Source organism: Hipposideros armiger, unplaced genomic scaffold (assembly GCF_001890085.2).
Source record: "Hipposideros armiger isolate ML-2016 unplaced genomic scaffold, ASM189008v1 scaffold_553, whole genome shotgun sequence".
Taxonomy (NCBI): Eukaryota; Metazoa; Chordata; class Mammalia; order Chiroptera; family Hipposideridae; genus Hipposideros; species Hipposideros armiger.
Window position 1 is genome coordinate 777,288 of NW_017731903.1, and position 16,156 is coordinate 793,443.

General features: G+C 40.5%; 1 protein-coding gene across 1 annotated transcript in view; it reads right to left on the reverse strand.

The window, feature by feature from the left end:
• The window catches only part of M1AP (meiosis 1 associated protein), a 74,069-nt gene that overhangs the window by 20,140 nt on the left and 37,773 nt on the right, over nucleotides 1-16,156 (reverse strand). The window contains exon 5 of the mRNA XM_019623580.1: nucleotides 2,616-2,789. Within this exon, the coding sequence (XP_019479125.1) occupies nucleotides 2,616-2,789 (174 nt within the window). The remainder of the gene's footprint in view (nucleotides 1-2,615; nucleotides 2,790-16,156) is intronic.

Consider the following 16,156-nt stretch of genomic DNA (forward strand, 5'->3'; position numbering starts at 1 on the left):
TTAAAAACCACCTAGGGAGCTTTCAAAAGATACTACCGCCTAGGCCCTACCTCACGGCAATCAAATCGGGATCTCTGGGGATGAAGCCTAGATGCTGGTATTGAAAAACGTTCCTCATGTGATTCTGATCGCAGCCAGGACTGAGAACTATGGGAACAGTAGTCTCAGCAGAATGTCCCAAAGTTGGGAAAGCTGTTTCAGGCAGGACTTAGGTCTAGAACAAGGTATGCTTCTCACCACCCGGAACCCAGGGGCCGAGGTGGCAGACCTCCAACCCAAGGAATGAGAAAAGACACTCATCTGAAGCGTACTGAGCACTCTGTCTGTCAGAAGGAGGCCTCTGAAGGAAACAAGACCTAGAGAGGGAGGGAAGGGCCCTAGGCAGCTACAGAAGCAGGTGGTGTGCGGTGAAGAACCTTGTAAGGAGGAGTCAAAGTGAACATCCGAGGAGCAGACCTCAAAAGATTCTATAGCAGGAGAGCTCAGGGTCTTTGTTTGCTTTCATTTTTTTTTGTAGTGAGCCACATTTCCAGAAATCTACATGTGTGGCAACGCATCAGCTTTTAAAACAATGGGTAACTATAGTATGGTCTTTATTGTGGTTGCATAAACTCTCAGCTGGGTCAAACCCACTGCAGAGGAGGCCTACTTTCCCTAGACCTTACTCGAATTGTGTCTGAGCATCTGGATTCCAGTGGAGCCCTCTCCAGTAGAAGAGATGACGAGTCTGGATCTAAGTTCTACCATGCACCCCAAAAACCTGGGACTTCTGAAAAACGGTTGCAGATAGACATAAACATTCAGGCTCTAATCCTGATGCTAAAAGCCATGGGAAGAGGGAGGGCAAAGCAGAGAAATTCTCAACAGTATCATGGGCAAACGCTGTGCAACAGTGAAAGAAGGGCTGGTTGCAGGAGTTTCTGACCTTTGAGGGCCCCTGCCCTCCTAATTAGAGAAGTGAATCTCTAGCACCTTTGTTTAGAATTATCCAGCATGAGGCAGGCGGTGTAGCAAGTAAGGGCCCCGGCTCTGGAGGCAGAGAGACCTGGGCTGAGAGTGGTCAAATTTACAAAATATAGATTTCTAATCCTAAGGGTAAGAGTGGGCTCTGGAATTGTCTGCCTTCAAATTCTGCCTCTGCTATTAATTTTCTCTGCAGCCATGGGACAATGTTGAATTTCTCAAAGTCTCAGTTTTCTCATCTGTAAAATAAGGATAATATTGTATTTAATTGATTCTTAAATTGCCACTGGCCAGGAACTCACTCTTAACCTATAACCTAAAAAAGCTCTCAGTAAGGATAAAATAATATTTGTAAGTGATAAGAAAGCATTGTGTCATATTTAATTGGCAGTGTTTTTCTTTCTTAGTGGTACATAAAATAATGCTGTATCTTAATATTGATAGCATCTTAGATTCAATGACATATGGTAATATTACCTGCCTTATGATGTTGTGTGAAGATGAAATGGGATAATGCAAGGAAAGGAGTTGACATAGTGTTTGGGGGAAAATAGATAAGAAATGAATTCCAAAGTTTGGGACAGAGAGCAATTGGTACTATCAGTCTTGGACAAAAGGGGTGGAAAGGAGGTCCTGGGAAGAAGATTTTATACTCAGAGAGAAGACAGATTAAAATCCAGGTAAGTTGTCAAAGGCAACCGAGGCCCTATGTTGAAATAGGGAGTGGAGGTGGGACCTTATGGTTATCTCCAGAAAGAAAGGACCAAGGTGTATTTTCCCCTTTGGGGCTGAGAGACTATACCTATTTTTTCTCATTGAACTCCACACCTAAAGGGGAGGATACACCTTGGTCCTTTCCCTTTGGAGCTGGGCCCTAAGGGGTCAGCTTTTCCAAACTCAGTGTGACTGACTATACTGATGGGTCCATTTGCAGGCCCTGCCACCATGGGTCTTGAGCCAATCTTCAAAGGGGATGGAGACTAGAAATGGCCTTATTCTTATCATCCAGGGACTTGGAATGAAGTATCACTACCAGCCAGAACAATATCCAGGGCCATGCTGGCCTGTCTGGGACACTGGATTGATCTCTCGGTTTCCATAGTTGCCAGAACATGCTTTGTGAACGTGGTCTTGGGCTTCTAGCTGTCCTCTCTGGGGCCTGCCTTTGTAGTTGCTTTAGTGCCCCTCAGTTTGATGTCTCCCTATCCAGAAGACCTCAGTTTAATCTTGGTTTCATCTTGGCTCTCCTATACTCATAGGTCTGTTGATACTGGTGAGGTACCAGCATGCCTCAAATTATAATGTCATTAATGTCTACCACTTTATAAATGAAAAACTTGAGAAAATAATAATATATGATTCATTGTGCTTTTAAGCATTGTGGCTGCTGCCGTTTTACTGAGGTGTCTAAGTCTTTGCCTCTAAACTGTCTGTCCCTTGCTATTTGGGCTTACTAACATTCAGTTTTCTAATGGTCACTTTTTAGAAATTCTTTTCTCATTCCTCATGCTTTCACTGGACAACTTCTGCCAATCCTCCTCTAATTCCTAAACCTCAACTACTCTATATTCTGATGACTCACCAATCTGGAGTTCTAATCCTAGACTAGGATAATTATAGCCTATATAGTATGTCTTTTGGGGGGTGTATACTTGGATTATCTCTGCCTCTGGAAATGTTGCTGAAAGACTGTGAAGAAAGAAGAAGATGGATATGTTCTTGGTCTGTTCCACTGTTATGTAGCCAGGCTTTGAAGAAACTCTCCATGCTGACAATATCATTGTCTATAGTCTGAAGGTCAATGTCAGTTCCCAGGATATAACTCTCTGTAGAAGAAAGGGAAATAGTGGTTAGTGTTTAAATCCTTAATTGTAAAATTTGAAAAATATAAAAATTTAAATGCACCCAGTCTTTGACTCATCAATGCTACTTCTAGATTTCTAGCTTACAGAAATTCTTGGGTAGTCTAAGCAAAGAATCTCAGACATATGCAACGATGTTCAGTACAGCATTGTTGTAATAACAAATAATTAAAACCTCAAACAGGAAGTAATTCAAATGCCCATCAATAGGGCAATGTTTAAATAAATTATGGCATAAACTATGGAGTATTATACAGCTGTTAACAAAGTAAAGGTAAACATATTGATATGGAAAGCTAGGCGATAGTGAATAAATAAAGTTTTAGAACAGATGTTTAGTATGAGCCCATTTATGTAAAAATAGAACTGTTGACCTAAGTACATACATACATATGTAAATGTACTTTATTAAGGTCTGGAAGGCTACCATCAAACTGTTAACAGTGGTCAGGAGTGGAAATGGGAGGAAGTTCTGAGATATATTCCCTTTTTATTATTTCTATTTCTATACTGTTTACTGTTTGAATTTTATTGTAATCATGCATTACATGCATTCTTGTATTTAAAAAAATTCTAGAATACAAAACAGTAATAAAATAATACAGCAATGCAAGTTACAAACTTAGTTAACAAAGTTATGTCCTTTGTTAACTAAGGACATAAACAGCTTTATGTTGTTGAAAATGTAGTCAATTATTACTTCTGTTATAAAAAATAAATTTTAAAAAGATGAAAAGAAAAAAGAAAAGATGAACTTCTGGGCTCCATCTTCTGACACAGATTATACAAGTTTGTCATTGGCATGCTGTAGTTCAAGTGTGATTGGCTGCCAAGAAGACAGAGATGGACTGGGACATGTGATTTCATTCCAAAGCTGAATGAATGGAGCTGGGTGGCTGGGTAAGGAGGCTTTGCTAGTCTGCTTCCTGCTTCAGGCAACACTAGCTCAGGAATTGGGGTCTGGGTCTGCAGGTAAAAGTTGTCAGTAAAAGCTAAATATAAGGTGATGGAGGAAGCACAGAGAGAGGAAATGAGGGAAGAGCTGGAAAGGACCTGAAGAGGAACCCGACTTTTTTTGCTTGACCATGAGGGACTCTCTGAAATACTTTTATAAAGGGCCTATGAAAAGTCAGTTGCTCCAATGAATTAACTTCTGTGTACGATTCAAGGTCCCCAGGGAGAAGTCTGGTTTATTTCTAGAACGACATTCCTGAGGACAAGTATGAAGAGGTGGCAGACTCTCCACAGGGAACAAAGGGCCTCAGTCCAACGTGTTGGTACCCACACAGGGGAGATGTAGTGAGACTTAGATGACTTCATGCCATATTTAACAATTTATTCTGTGGCTGAAACGGGGCTTCAAACGCATTTCTCTTTGACTAGTATGATGAAAACTCTGCCATCGTCTATGAATAGTTATGAGGATTCATTAGCTAATTAGTTATTTCATTCATTTCTTTAAGCAGTAGTATTTTTTATGTATTATATAGAAGATGAAATACCATACCAGCTACAAAGATATATGATACTCTTTGCCTTTAAGGAGTTTGTAAAACACATTATATATATATAGACGGCACTAAAAAGGTATACACATTTTATTTATTTATTAAGATTTTATTGGGGAATTGGGGGAAGGGAACAGCATTAGGGAATCGGGGAAGGCGAACAGACAAGTTGCTGTCCTTTTGTTCTTCAGTCTAGTTTGAAGGACATCGCTTCACTGGCTCATGTTGGTATTGTGATCACTGGGTTCTTCCCGGCTGAGGCAGATTGGTAACTGGTCATTGGACGGCAGCTCACGCCGGCTGCCGGCCGCTCACAGTAGCTTACAGCAGCCCACTGCAGCAGGGGCTGCAGCCTACGCTGTCTCCGGTGACTCACGGCAGCCCAGCTCCAGGTTGAGCTGTTGTTCACCATCTTAGCTATAGAGGGCGCAGCGTCACTGGCCCATGTGGGATCCGAACCAGCTGCCCTCCTGCTCAGAGCTCGCGCTCCCAAGCCAACTTTTAACCAACAAACCACTCGGCTGGCCCAGTATACACATTTTAAGAAAGGAAAAAACTGTATTGAAATTGTAATACTCAATATATACCAATAACAAAAAATGAATACAAATCACATTTCACTTCTGCAATTACAAGAGGTGCTTGAAGTGGTTACCATCAGTGTAATTTTAATACAGTTTTTTCCTTTTTTAAAATACGTATACATTTTTTTGACACCCTTAGTGTGTGTGTGTGTGCGCGCGCGCGCGCGTGCACACGCACGTGTGTGTATGAATATTTACTGCAGTTATAATGCAGCATTATTCTTGACCATTCCTCCTTAAACTCTCATCTGCCCCATTATGTTTTAGGATGCTGCAAAGACAAATATGAAATAATTTGTCAAAGAAATGTCCCTTGTAAGTAAAGAGAAAGGTTCTTTTTAATAATGTGAATCTTACTTTGTCACAGGCAAACAAGAAATAACCTAATTTTTCTGAGCCTGGACTTCACCTTGAAGAACATATGGAAATAACTGAACAGCTTCTCTTTAGGGAGGTAGAATAGTTATTAAAGCATAAGGAGGCCGATACAGAACTACAGAAATAGAAAGGAGCAAAGACTCTCAGAAAGTAGAGAGGATAATATTGCTTAGGGTCCAAACAACAGATCTGTGGAAAGGAGAAATAAGTGTTTCGTTTTTTCTCCCCAGGCAAAGGGTAGAAACTCCTCCATGGACAGTATAAGGAGACAACAGCAAAGTTATCTCCCATTGAGAATCTGGACATAAAAATAGGGGTTTCCTCAGATAGTTAAACCATAAAATCAACACAGAGCGGTGAGGTCCATGAAAAAGAGTGACCTTAAGAAAGGAGAATGGCTTACTGACCACAAGATTTGGCTGGAGCCTATGGATGCTTTATCCAAAGAATGAACAGGCTTATCCAAAGAATGAACGTGTCCCTTAGAAGGGGAGACAGCTGGCCAGAAATGGAGCACAGAAAAGGGGAGCAACAGGGATACATCCTGGCAGCAGCCACTCCACTGTGGCTCAGAGGAGAGGGTGTGCTGGCTTGGTGATGTGCCCTAATGGCAGGATGTATTTGTTAGGTCTCTACTCTTCCTGGTGATGATGATAATTATGGTTCTCCCTCTAAAATACTCTGATTTAAAATAGTCACAGGGATTTAAAGTACAGCATAAAGAATATAGTTAATAATATAGTAATAACTATGTATGGTGCCAGGTGGGTACTAGGCTTATTGGGGAGGATCACTTCATACTTTATATAAATGTCTAACCATTATGCTGTACACCTGAAACTCATATAAAATAATATTGAATGTCAACTGTAATTGAAAAAAAAACTATTCTGGCTTATATTTTGGTCTTCAGCTTGATAAGGTGAGTCTATCTCAGAGAGGGTGCTGATGACATAACTTTTTGATCCTGCAAAGCTGAAGAACCAAGCCTGAAACATGGTGCCTCTATGAAGGACAAGGGCCAGTCTTCCCTGCAGACACCCCATCAATGTTCTCGAAGTTCTTTCCAACTTTTTTTTTTTTATAAGAAAGCAGGTATATCTGTATTAAAATCAGAAAAAGTAGACTTCAAGACAGAAAGTATTTCTAGAGATACAGAGGTACAATTTTATGATAATAAAATGGTCAACTCTTCAAGAAAACATAACAATTCCAAAATTAAATGCATTATATGCAGAGCTTAAAATATGTAAAGCAAAAATTGACAAATACAAGAATAGAAAACTGTATGATTACATTTAAAATTTTTATTTTTTTTGTGTGGATTAATCCGCTTTGTGGATTATTTTTTTATTTTTTATTGTTAGTTTCAGGTGTACAGAACAATGCAATAGTTATCCTTTTCACCTTTCACACAGAAACAACCCCCCTCCCCTATCTACTGCCCTCCCACCCCCGATATCATACTTATCTATTACAATTCCATTGACTCCATTCCCACACTCTACTCCACATCCCGTGACTATATGTATATAAAATTATAGTTGACATACAATATTATTCAACATCGGCTTCAGAAATACAGTGCGGTGGTCAGGCCTCTACACCGACTATGAAGTGGTCTCCCTGAGTCCATCTGGCCCCCTAAAAAATGTTTACAACATTATTGATTATATTCCCCAGACTGTCTTGTCTATCTCTGAGGCCATATTGTAGTTACCAATTTGTATTGTCTCGTCCCTTCCCCTTCTCCTTCATCCCCACCCCCTCCCAACTAGCAACCCTCAGTTTTTCCTCTGTGTCTCTGACACTATTTCTGTTTACATTTCTCATTTATTCAGTTTTTTTAGAATCCACGTATAAGTGAGATCATATTGTATTTGTCTTTCTCTGACTTACAAGTTCTTGGGAGAGCCACAGAACAGAGCTTCTTCGTTTGAAAAAGTTCTCATGTAAGTTCCACAGAGGCACTGCACTTCCGGTTTGCGTCTGCAGTTTTGCAAGCTCAGAAGGCAGTCAGCAGCTTCTCAGGGAAGGGCACATTGTCCAAGCTAACGGTTAATGTGGGAAGCAGAACACGCTAGAGGGAGAACTTCTTTTCCACTTTCTCTGTCAGTGGTCAGGAATTCTTTTCCTTGTGCCTGGATCATGGCAGTAACCTCTTAGCTGTCCTAGCAAACTCCATTCCTTTCCTCCAGTGCTTATGTATGTACCAGTTAATTTTTTCTAAAACTTGTTTTCATTAGATCCCATCTTTGCTAAAGAGCATATACTGCCTTTCTGCTGTCGTCTTATTTATTCTCCTCACTCATCCTCTACCGCTGGTAATACTCATTATTCCTCCAATATGCCACCCTTCCTTTCTTCTGTAATGGCTTATAGGATTCCTCCCATCTCTACCTGTTAAGAGCCTGTATTCCCATCCCCCATGGGTAGCTTGCATAGAGCTGAAGCTTAGCAAATGCCTGGTAAGTTAAATATAAGTTAAACAATTGTTCCCTCCTCCTAGGCTTTCATTACTTTTTCCTGTAACTCTTCTGCTTCAACTAAGTTAGTCTCCTTGCCACATGACTTCCTTCCTTCCTTAGTGCTTTTATTACCCTGTCAATCCATGGCCTGCACCTCCCCCAGAACTCAACTCAGAGCTAACTTTGTCCAGGAAGTTATACTTAATTCTATCCTCCCTTATTCTGTTTCAGTCAGCATCCCCTGGGTATTTGTGGGCTTCATTTGGTCAATACTAATTACACTTGTTAATTGTTTTTTTCCCAAGGGTCTTCTCCTTCTGTGAGTTTGTGAAAGGCGGTAGGATGTAGTGCAAAGACCAGGGTTTGAATTGTGACTTGAAAGTTGTTAGCCATGTGACTTTGGGCAGAGTGGGGAGAGTCCAACCTATTTCACAGTTACAGTTGAGGCATAAGAAGCGAGATGATTAGCATGTGAATAGCATGCAGTAGGTCCAACAAATGGCATTGTCTTCCTTTACTCTCCTCAACAAAATGATTTGCTTTTATAGGCTAAGAATGTGCTTTCCTTTTTAAAACTTTTTTCCGTCACTTCCCTTTGGTGACTGCTTCCTCGCCACCACCCAGTACTGTGTTCCTCACAAGTACAACCGATGTGCCAAAACCTGGGGAATGGAGGGGAGGCTTCTCACTTCTCAGATGTTGAAGAGCAGCTCCCACAGTGACGGGCGAACAGCGCACTGGGCACTGAACGAGCCGGGTGTCCCACGGAGGGTATGAAATAAAAAGGTGCAGGGAGTGACATGCAGCTCTGAGTGTCTGGGTGGTTCAGACCAGTGAGGAAGGCCAGGTTCGCTGCCGGCAGCCAGCGATCACATTGTTTTTGGACTTAGTCTGCCCCCCTGTGGCCACAAGCAGTAACATCCCTCACTGCACTCTTTAAGGTTTTTGTGGAAGGGCCACAATAATGAGAAAAACTAAGCCTAATCATTGAAAATAAGGTAATGCCTAAAACAGTCCTTCTCAGAAGTCAATCTAAAAACAGGGTTACAAAAAGGAAATGTGTTTAAAATAGGAGATTTTAACACGTAAACACACACACATGCATATACAACGGCTGTATTTCTCTCTTGATGTACAATGTGTAAAGTAGAGGCCCGGGAAAATGGTGCTCCCGGCCAGTCCTGCACATCCTCCCCAGTCCCACAAAGGCCCTGACCAACAGGCCAGGCCTGTTTCTTTCCAAATGACCCTAATAGAGCCTGTTCTTGGGCCTCATGGATGGGCTTTAGGGGTTCTTGGAACCTCCTGAAACAGTATACAATTTATCTGTATATGTATAGATATATTTTTGTGGGGTGGAGGAAAGGGATAGGTCCTTAGCTTTCATCATGTTCTCAAAAGAGCTCTGTGACCCAAAAAAGGTCAAGAACCACTGCAGAAGCTATGAAATCATGGTATCTTAGCCTCCCTGGGTCAGTTTCCAGACAGTGCTGTCTACCCTCTGAATACAGGAGTAGCTACAGGGTGCTAACAACCAGATGAAGTAACCGTGGCAGACAGTTTGCTCAGGAACAACTATGCAGAGTCATCCAAACACTGTCCTTAAATCTACAGTGGCATGAGGATCATCTCCAACAGCTCAATGTCGGGGGCAGTCCAGCCTCTCTTTTACTCATTTATTTTTAAAAGATTTTTATTGGGGAATTGGGGGATGGGAACAGTGCTGGGGAGTTGGGGGAAGGGGAACAGACAAGTTGCTGTCATTTTGTTCTTCAGTCTAGTTGTGGAGGACGTTGCTTCACTGGCCCAAGTTGGCACCATCATTGCGCTCTTCCCGGGTGAGGCAGATCAGTCGCCGGCTTCTGGACGGCCGCTCACTGCGGCTGCTGGCCGCTCACGCTGGCTGCTGGCTACACACGGTAGCCCATGGCAACCCACTGCAGCAGGGGCTGCAGCCTACGCCGTCACCGGCGACTCACAGCAGCCCAGCTCCAGGTTGAGCTGTTGTTCAGCATCTTAGCTGTGGAGGGCAGTGACACTGGCCCTCATATGTGGGATCCGAACCGGGATCCTCTGGCGTCCCAAGCCAGCTCTTAACCAATGCGCCACTTGGCTGGCCACCTTTTCATTTTGTTGATTGTTTCTTTTGCAGTGCAGAAGCTTTTGAGTCTGATGCAGTCCCATTTGTTGATTTTTCTTTTGTTGTTTGTGCTTTTGGTATCATGCCAAGACCGGTAGTGATGAGCTTCTTTCCAATGTTGTCTTCTAGGAGTTTTATGGTATTAGGTCTTATGTTTAAGTCTTTGATTTATTTCAAGTTAATTTTTGTGAGCAGTGTGAGATAGGGGTCCAGTTTCATTGTTCTGCATGTGTTTCTCCAGTTTTCCCAGCACCATTTGTTGAAGAGGCTATCCTTTCCCTGCTGGGTATTCTTGGCTCCCTTGTCAAATATTAGTTGACCTTATATGCCCAGGGTTTAATTTTGGGCTCTTTGTTCTGTTCCACATGATGGATAATTACATCATTAGTGACAAACTAGCGAACTATGGGCCCCCCTAGCTCTGAGACAGGTCCCAACCTAATTTCAAGTGTAATATTTCAGCCTGTAGTAAACAGATGAACAAGAAAAGAAAATGTTTCCAGAGCAATTACTTTGACTGGGAGAGTAATCTTTTTAGAATCACTTTTTTCTCAGGTCTGCATGTTTCTAATAGGGCAGAAGCCTGTGACTGGTGGTGGGGAGTGCCCTATGGGAACTGCGTCCCCACACATGTGGAGCCATGGGAGCAAGACTGCATGACAAGGAGCTGACAGTATTCCCTGCCAGTCAATCTTGCTTTGAGATGTATGACTCACCTTATCCTGGCCCGCCCAAGCAGAAGGGAGATTATGCAGGTGCAGCAAAGAGGGTCCTGGTTAGGGAAGGGTTTGTGCATACCTGTGGGCACCAGGTGCAGCACCTTATCCACCTCTGCACCCCCAGCACAAGCACAGTGTCTGGCATACAACAGGATCTCAGTAAATGCTGTGCTGCATAGAATAACTCTGGCCAGCCTGCTGGTTACTTTCTCTAACCTTAGACCACTCACTTCATCTCTCTAAGCTTAATCTCTCCATCCGTAAAGTAGAAATGATAATAATACCTATGCAAAGGGCTTGTTGGAGTATAAAATAATGACACCTAAAATGACTTTGTAGACTTTAAAGCACCATGCAACTGTAAGGGGATGAAATATTAGAAAACTTCCTTCCAGCTGTTTTAGTGAACACTTTAGTCACTAAAAGCCAGTGTCTTTTCCTTTCCTTCTTTCCTCCCTCCCTCCTTTCCTTCCCTCCCTCCCTCTCTCTCTTTTTTGTGACATTGTTCTCTTTAATAAAGTATATGATCCAAGTTGTAAGAAAATATATTTTATCTATGGGTTTCAATAGCTCTATTTTCATTTTATTGAAAAACAATGCAGCCCATATATAAAAGAGGTTGATCATTACTGACTGAGATATACCAAACTCTAAAGCATAGTTTAATTTAGGAAACACTAGGCTTAAAAGGTATTTAAAAAGTCTTCTTTTCCTACACAAACGAATCTACATATTCTATAAACCAAAAAGCATTTAATGTAAATTGAAATACAAATTTGAAAAGCTACTTGGGAAGAAGTATTTTCACTACGAAGGTGTGAAATCTATTGGAATGACCCTGAGAAATAGACCAAGGAGTTTTGAGTCCTTAACGCCCAAGGGAGCTGAAGGGGAAGATTTATTCTTAGGTGAAAACAAATGTAAGAGGAACCAAGAAAGAATATAACACTTACTGGGGAGCTAGGTAGAGTAAGGAAAAGTTTAAAAAAGACACTGAAATCAAACAAAGCCCTAAAACGTTATCCTAAATACAACAACAAAAATGTAGATAGACTGTAACAACTTTGTGATCCTATACATGTGTATGCATTTTTTGTAGTGTTGGAGTTGTAGCTTCAGGGTACTGAATTCCTAGAAGTGGGAGTCGTGAGTCAAATGTAAATGAATATGAGTGGCTCAGTTTGTTAAGAGCGCTCTGAGCAACAGGGTCTCTGATTCAATTCCCACATGGGCCAGTGAGCTGCGTCCTGAGCTGCCAACAGGTGGCAGGATGGCTCAGCTGGTGAGAGCACAGGCTCCTAACAACAAGGTTGCCGGTTTGACTCCTGCATGGGATAGTGGCTACGCCCACCCGCAACTAAGTTTGAACACGGCACCTTGAGCTGAGCCGCTGCAAGCTGCCGATGGTGACTGGACTTGGAGCTGAGCTAGCTGCGCCCTCCACAACTATGATTGAAGGACAACAACTTGGCTGTTTCCTTTCCCCAATTCCCCAATAAAAGAATCTTAAAAAATAAAAAAGTAAATGAATATGTAGTTTTGTTAGATATTGCCAAATTCCCCTCCAGAAGGGTTGTACTATTGTGCATTCTACCAGCAGTGTATGGAAGTGTAGCCTCACCAACAAAATGTGTTGTCATACCTTTTAATTGTTGCCAGTCTAATAGGTGGGAACTGGTATGCCACTGGAGTCTTAATTTTCATTTCTCAAATTATGAATGAATACAATATCTGAACAAAAAAATTCATCACATTGGCTTAATAGTAGAATACAGATGAGAGATGAGTGAACTTAAAGATAGATCAATAGAGATCATCTAATATAAAGAAGAGAAAGAAAAAAGTCTGAAACCAACCAACCAACCAACCAAACAAACAAACAAAAATCCACAGAGTCTCAGGGAACTGTGGAACAATTTAAAAAGGTTTAATGTGGGTAATTCAAGTCCCAGAAGAAGAGAAGAGGGGCAGTGAGACAGAAAAATATTTGAAGAAATAATGGCAGAAAGTTTCCCAAATTGGGTTAAGGATATAAATTAAAGATTCAAGAAGCTCAGCGAGCCCTAAACAAGAAATCCATGCTGAATCACATCATTGTAAAGCTGCTGAAAAACAAACATAAAAAGGATATTCTTTTTTAAAAAAGATTTTTAATTAAAATACAGCTAACATAATTATATTAGTTTCAGGTGTATGTCATAGTTATTCAACAGTACTCACGTAGCTCTAGACAATGTTATCACCACATTATTGATTTTACTCCCTATGTTAAAGAAGTGATCACCATAAGTCCAGCAACCATCTGACACTGTACCATACTATCACAGTATTATTGATCTTATCCCCCTTTTTAAAATTTTCAATTAGAGTTGACATTCAATATTATTTTATATTAGTTTCAAGTACACAGCATAGTGGTTAGACATTTATATAATTTAGGAAGTGATTCCCCTATTACCACATGGCACTATACATAGTTTTTACCATCTCTATCAGGGTGATAGATGGGAATGGGGCTGGGGGCAGGATGAAAAAGGTGAAGGGATTAAGAAATACAAATTGGTAGTTACAAAATAGTCAGGGGGATGTAAAGTATAGAGCATATAATCAGTAATATGGTAAGAGGAGATTCTTGAAAGCAGCCAGAAAAATGATCTTTTACATACAGGAGAAAGTGATTTAAGAACTGTGACTTTTAATGAGAAATCATGGAAGGCCAGAAGAGGAGCAACATCTTTAATATGCTGAAAGAAAAAAAAATCCTGTCAACCCATAATTCTATATACAAGAACAATACCCTTCAAGAATGAAAGTGAAACATACATTTTCATATAAACAAAAACTAAGAGAATTTGTCATCATGAGAACCACACTACAAGAAATACTAAAGTTCTTTGAGCTGAAGGAAATGATACCCAAGGGAAAGTTGGATTCTCAGGAATGAATGAAGAACATTGGAAATAGTAAATATAAAATATGATTTTTTTCTTAGGTTTTTAAAAATATACATGATCGTTCAAAGGAAAATTTATAACATTGTCTTGTGGAGTTTATAATGTAGATATAATATACATGACAACTATAACAAAAAGCCAGTGTGTGTGTGTGTGTGTGTGTGTAGGGGATAAGTTACAATGTTTCTATATTTTACATGAAATTGTACTATATTAATTCTAAGTAGGCTGTAAAAAAGTTATAGGAATATATTTTAATCCTTACTCACGTGAAGTATTGTAATCCTGAGGCTTCAACATTTTATGTGAAGTGGTACTATATTGTCTTTAAGTAGACTGTGAAAGGTTAAGGAAGGATATATAATGTAATCCCTAGAGAAGCCACTAAAAAATAATGCAAGGAAATACAGCTAAATAACAATAGATAAAATAAGATTCTAAAAATATTTTATAATCTGAAAGGAAGCAGGAAAGCAGGGAAAAGATGAACAAAAACCAGAGAGGATAAACAAAAAATAAAATGGTGGGCCTAAATTCAACCATATTAATACTTATGGTAAATGTGAATGGACAATCCACTCCAAATAAAAGGCAGAGATTAGCAGAATGGATAAAAAGTGAACTCAATTATATGCTGTCTGTAAGAGATAAACTTTAAGTATAAAGACACAAATGGGTGGAAAGCAAATGTATGGGAAAATATAAACCAGAAACACAGTAAGACCCAAAAGAAATAAAAACATATGTCCAGGGCCAGCCGAGTGGTGCATTGGTTAAGAGCTGGCCTGGGACGCCAGAGGGCCCCGGTTCGGATCCCACATATGAGGGCCAGTGTCACTGCCCTCTACAGCTAAGATGCTGAACAACAGCTCGACCTGGAGCTGAGCTGCTGTGAGTTGCCAGCGACAGCGTAGGCTGCAGCCACTGCTGCAGTGGGTTGCCATGGGCTACTGTGTGTAGCCAGCAGCCAGCGTGAGCGGCCCACGGCGTAGGCTGCAGCCCCTGCTGCAGTGGGTTGCCATGGGCTACTGTGTGTAGCCAGCAGCCAGTGTGAGCGGCCCTCAAGCCGCCGTGAGCGGCCATCCAGAAGCCGGCGACTGATCTGCCTCGCCTGGGAAGAGCGCAATGATGGTGCCAACTTGGGCCAGTGAAGCAACGTCCTCCACAACTAGACTGAAGAACAACAACAACAACAAAAAACCAGCAACTTGTCTTTTCCTCTTCCCCCTATTCCCCAGCGCTGTTCCCATCCCCCAATTCCCCAATAAAATCTTAAAAAAAAACAACCCCAAACAAACATATGTCCATGCAAAGATTTGTGTATGAATATTTGTAGCAGCTTTAGTCACAACAGCCAAAAACTGGACACAGACAACCAAAATGTCCATTAACAGGTGAATGGTTACAAAATGTGGTATATTCATATAATATATGAATTGGCAAAAAAACTAAACTACTGATATAACAACATGGATGAATCTCAAATACTGAATGGAAAAAGAACAAATGAAGGATATACTTACTGTATGATTCCATTTATGTAAAATGCAAACTAATCTACAAAAAGCAGATCAGTGGTATACGCCAGGGACTGAGGGAGGAGTAGAGTGTAAAGGACAAAAGGAATCTTTTGGGGATGATGGAAATGTTCTGTATCTTGATTGTGGTGATGATTTGTGGGCATATTCAACTGTCAAAACTAATTGGATTGTACACTTTGAATGGATGCAAATTACACTATGTAAATTATTTTTCAATAAAGTTGGTGAGGAAAATTTTTAAAAATTCTAATTTTCAAATAGCTTTATATGTTCCATTAAACTCTAAAAAAATTCTTTAATTCAATTTTAAAAAAGGGAAGATTTGCCGTTTTCTGAGATCATGGCTTTTGTTAATGAAATAAACAAATGTCTGTGTTAAAAATCTTTAGGTAATAAATACAACAGTGGTTATAATTTAGTCTTAACGCCACAGGGAAATGCAGTTCTCAAAGACAAACTCAAGGAATAGCTGTATTTTCTGGTCTATTTTCTAAGATACTGAAAGGGGAAAAAAAATCAGTATGTGGAGTCTGGCAATTGCATTGAAGCATGAAGCACAGAAGAGTCCCCCTGCCCTTGGAATCCTTTAGGAAACAATGAATCTTTATCTTCTTTGTTTGAGTTGTTAACATTTGGTGTTTCCTGAGAACACATATGGATAAAATACCTTTTCAAAAGAGCTTGACATCGATTCCTGGCAAAGTCTAGGAGGAAATATTAAACATATGGTTTGTGAGCACTTAGAAAGGGAACCTGATATCCTTGTGTACAAGGCTGAGAGATGTCGGCTGGTTGACAGCATCATTAGGTTGATTTGTAACTGGTTGAAAGACTTATATACCCAAGCGTGCAGGCTGCTGTCAACCTGTGCAGATATCCTCTGGATGCCAAAGTGCATTGATCACAGTGGCCATTTTAGTTTTGGCATATTTATTAGCCAGTCTTTAGAAAGGTATTATAAAATTTCTATTATATGCAAAGGAACACAGGTTTTATATATATATATATATATATATATATATATATATATATATATATA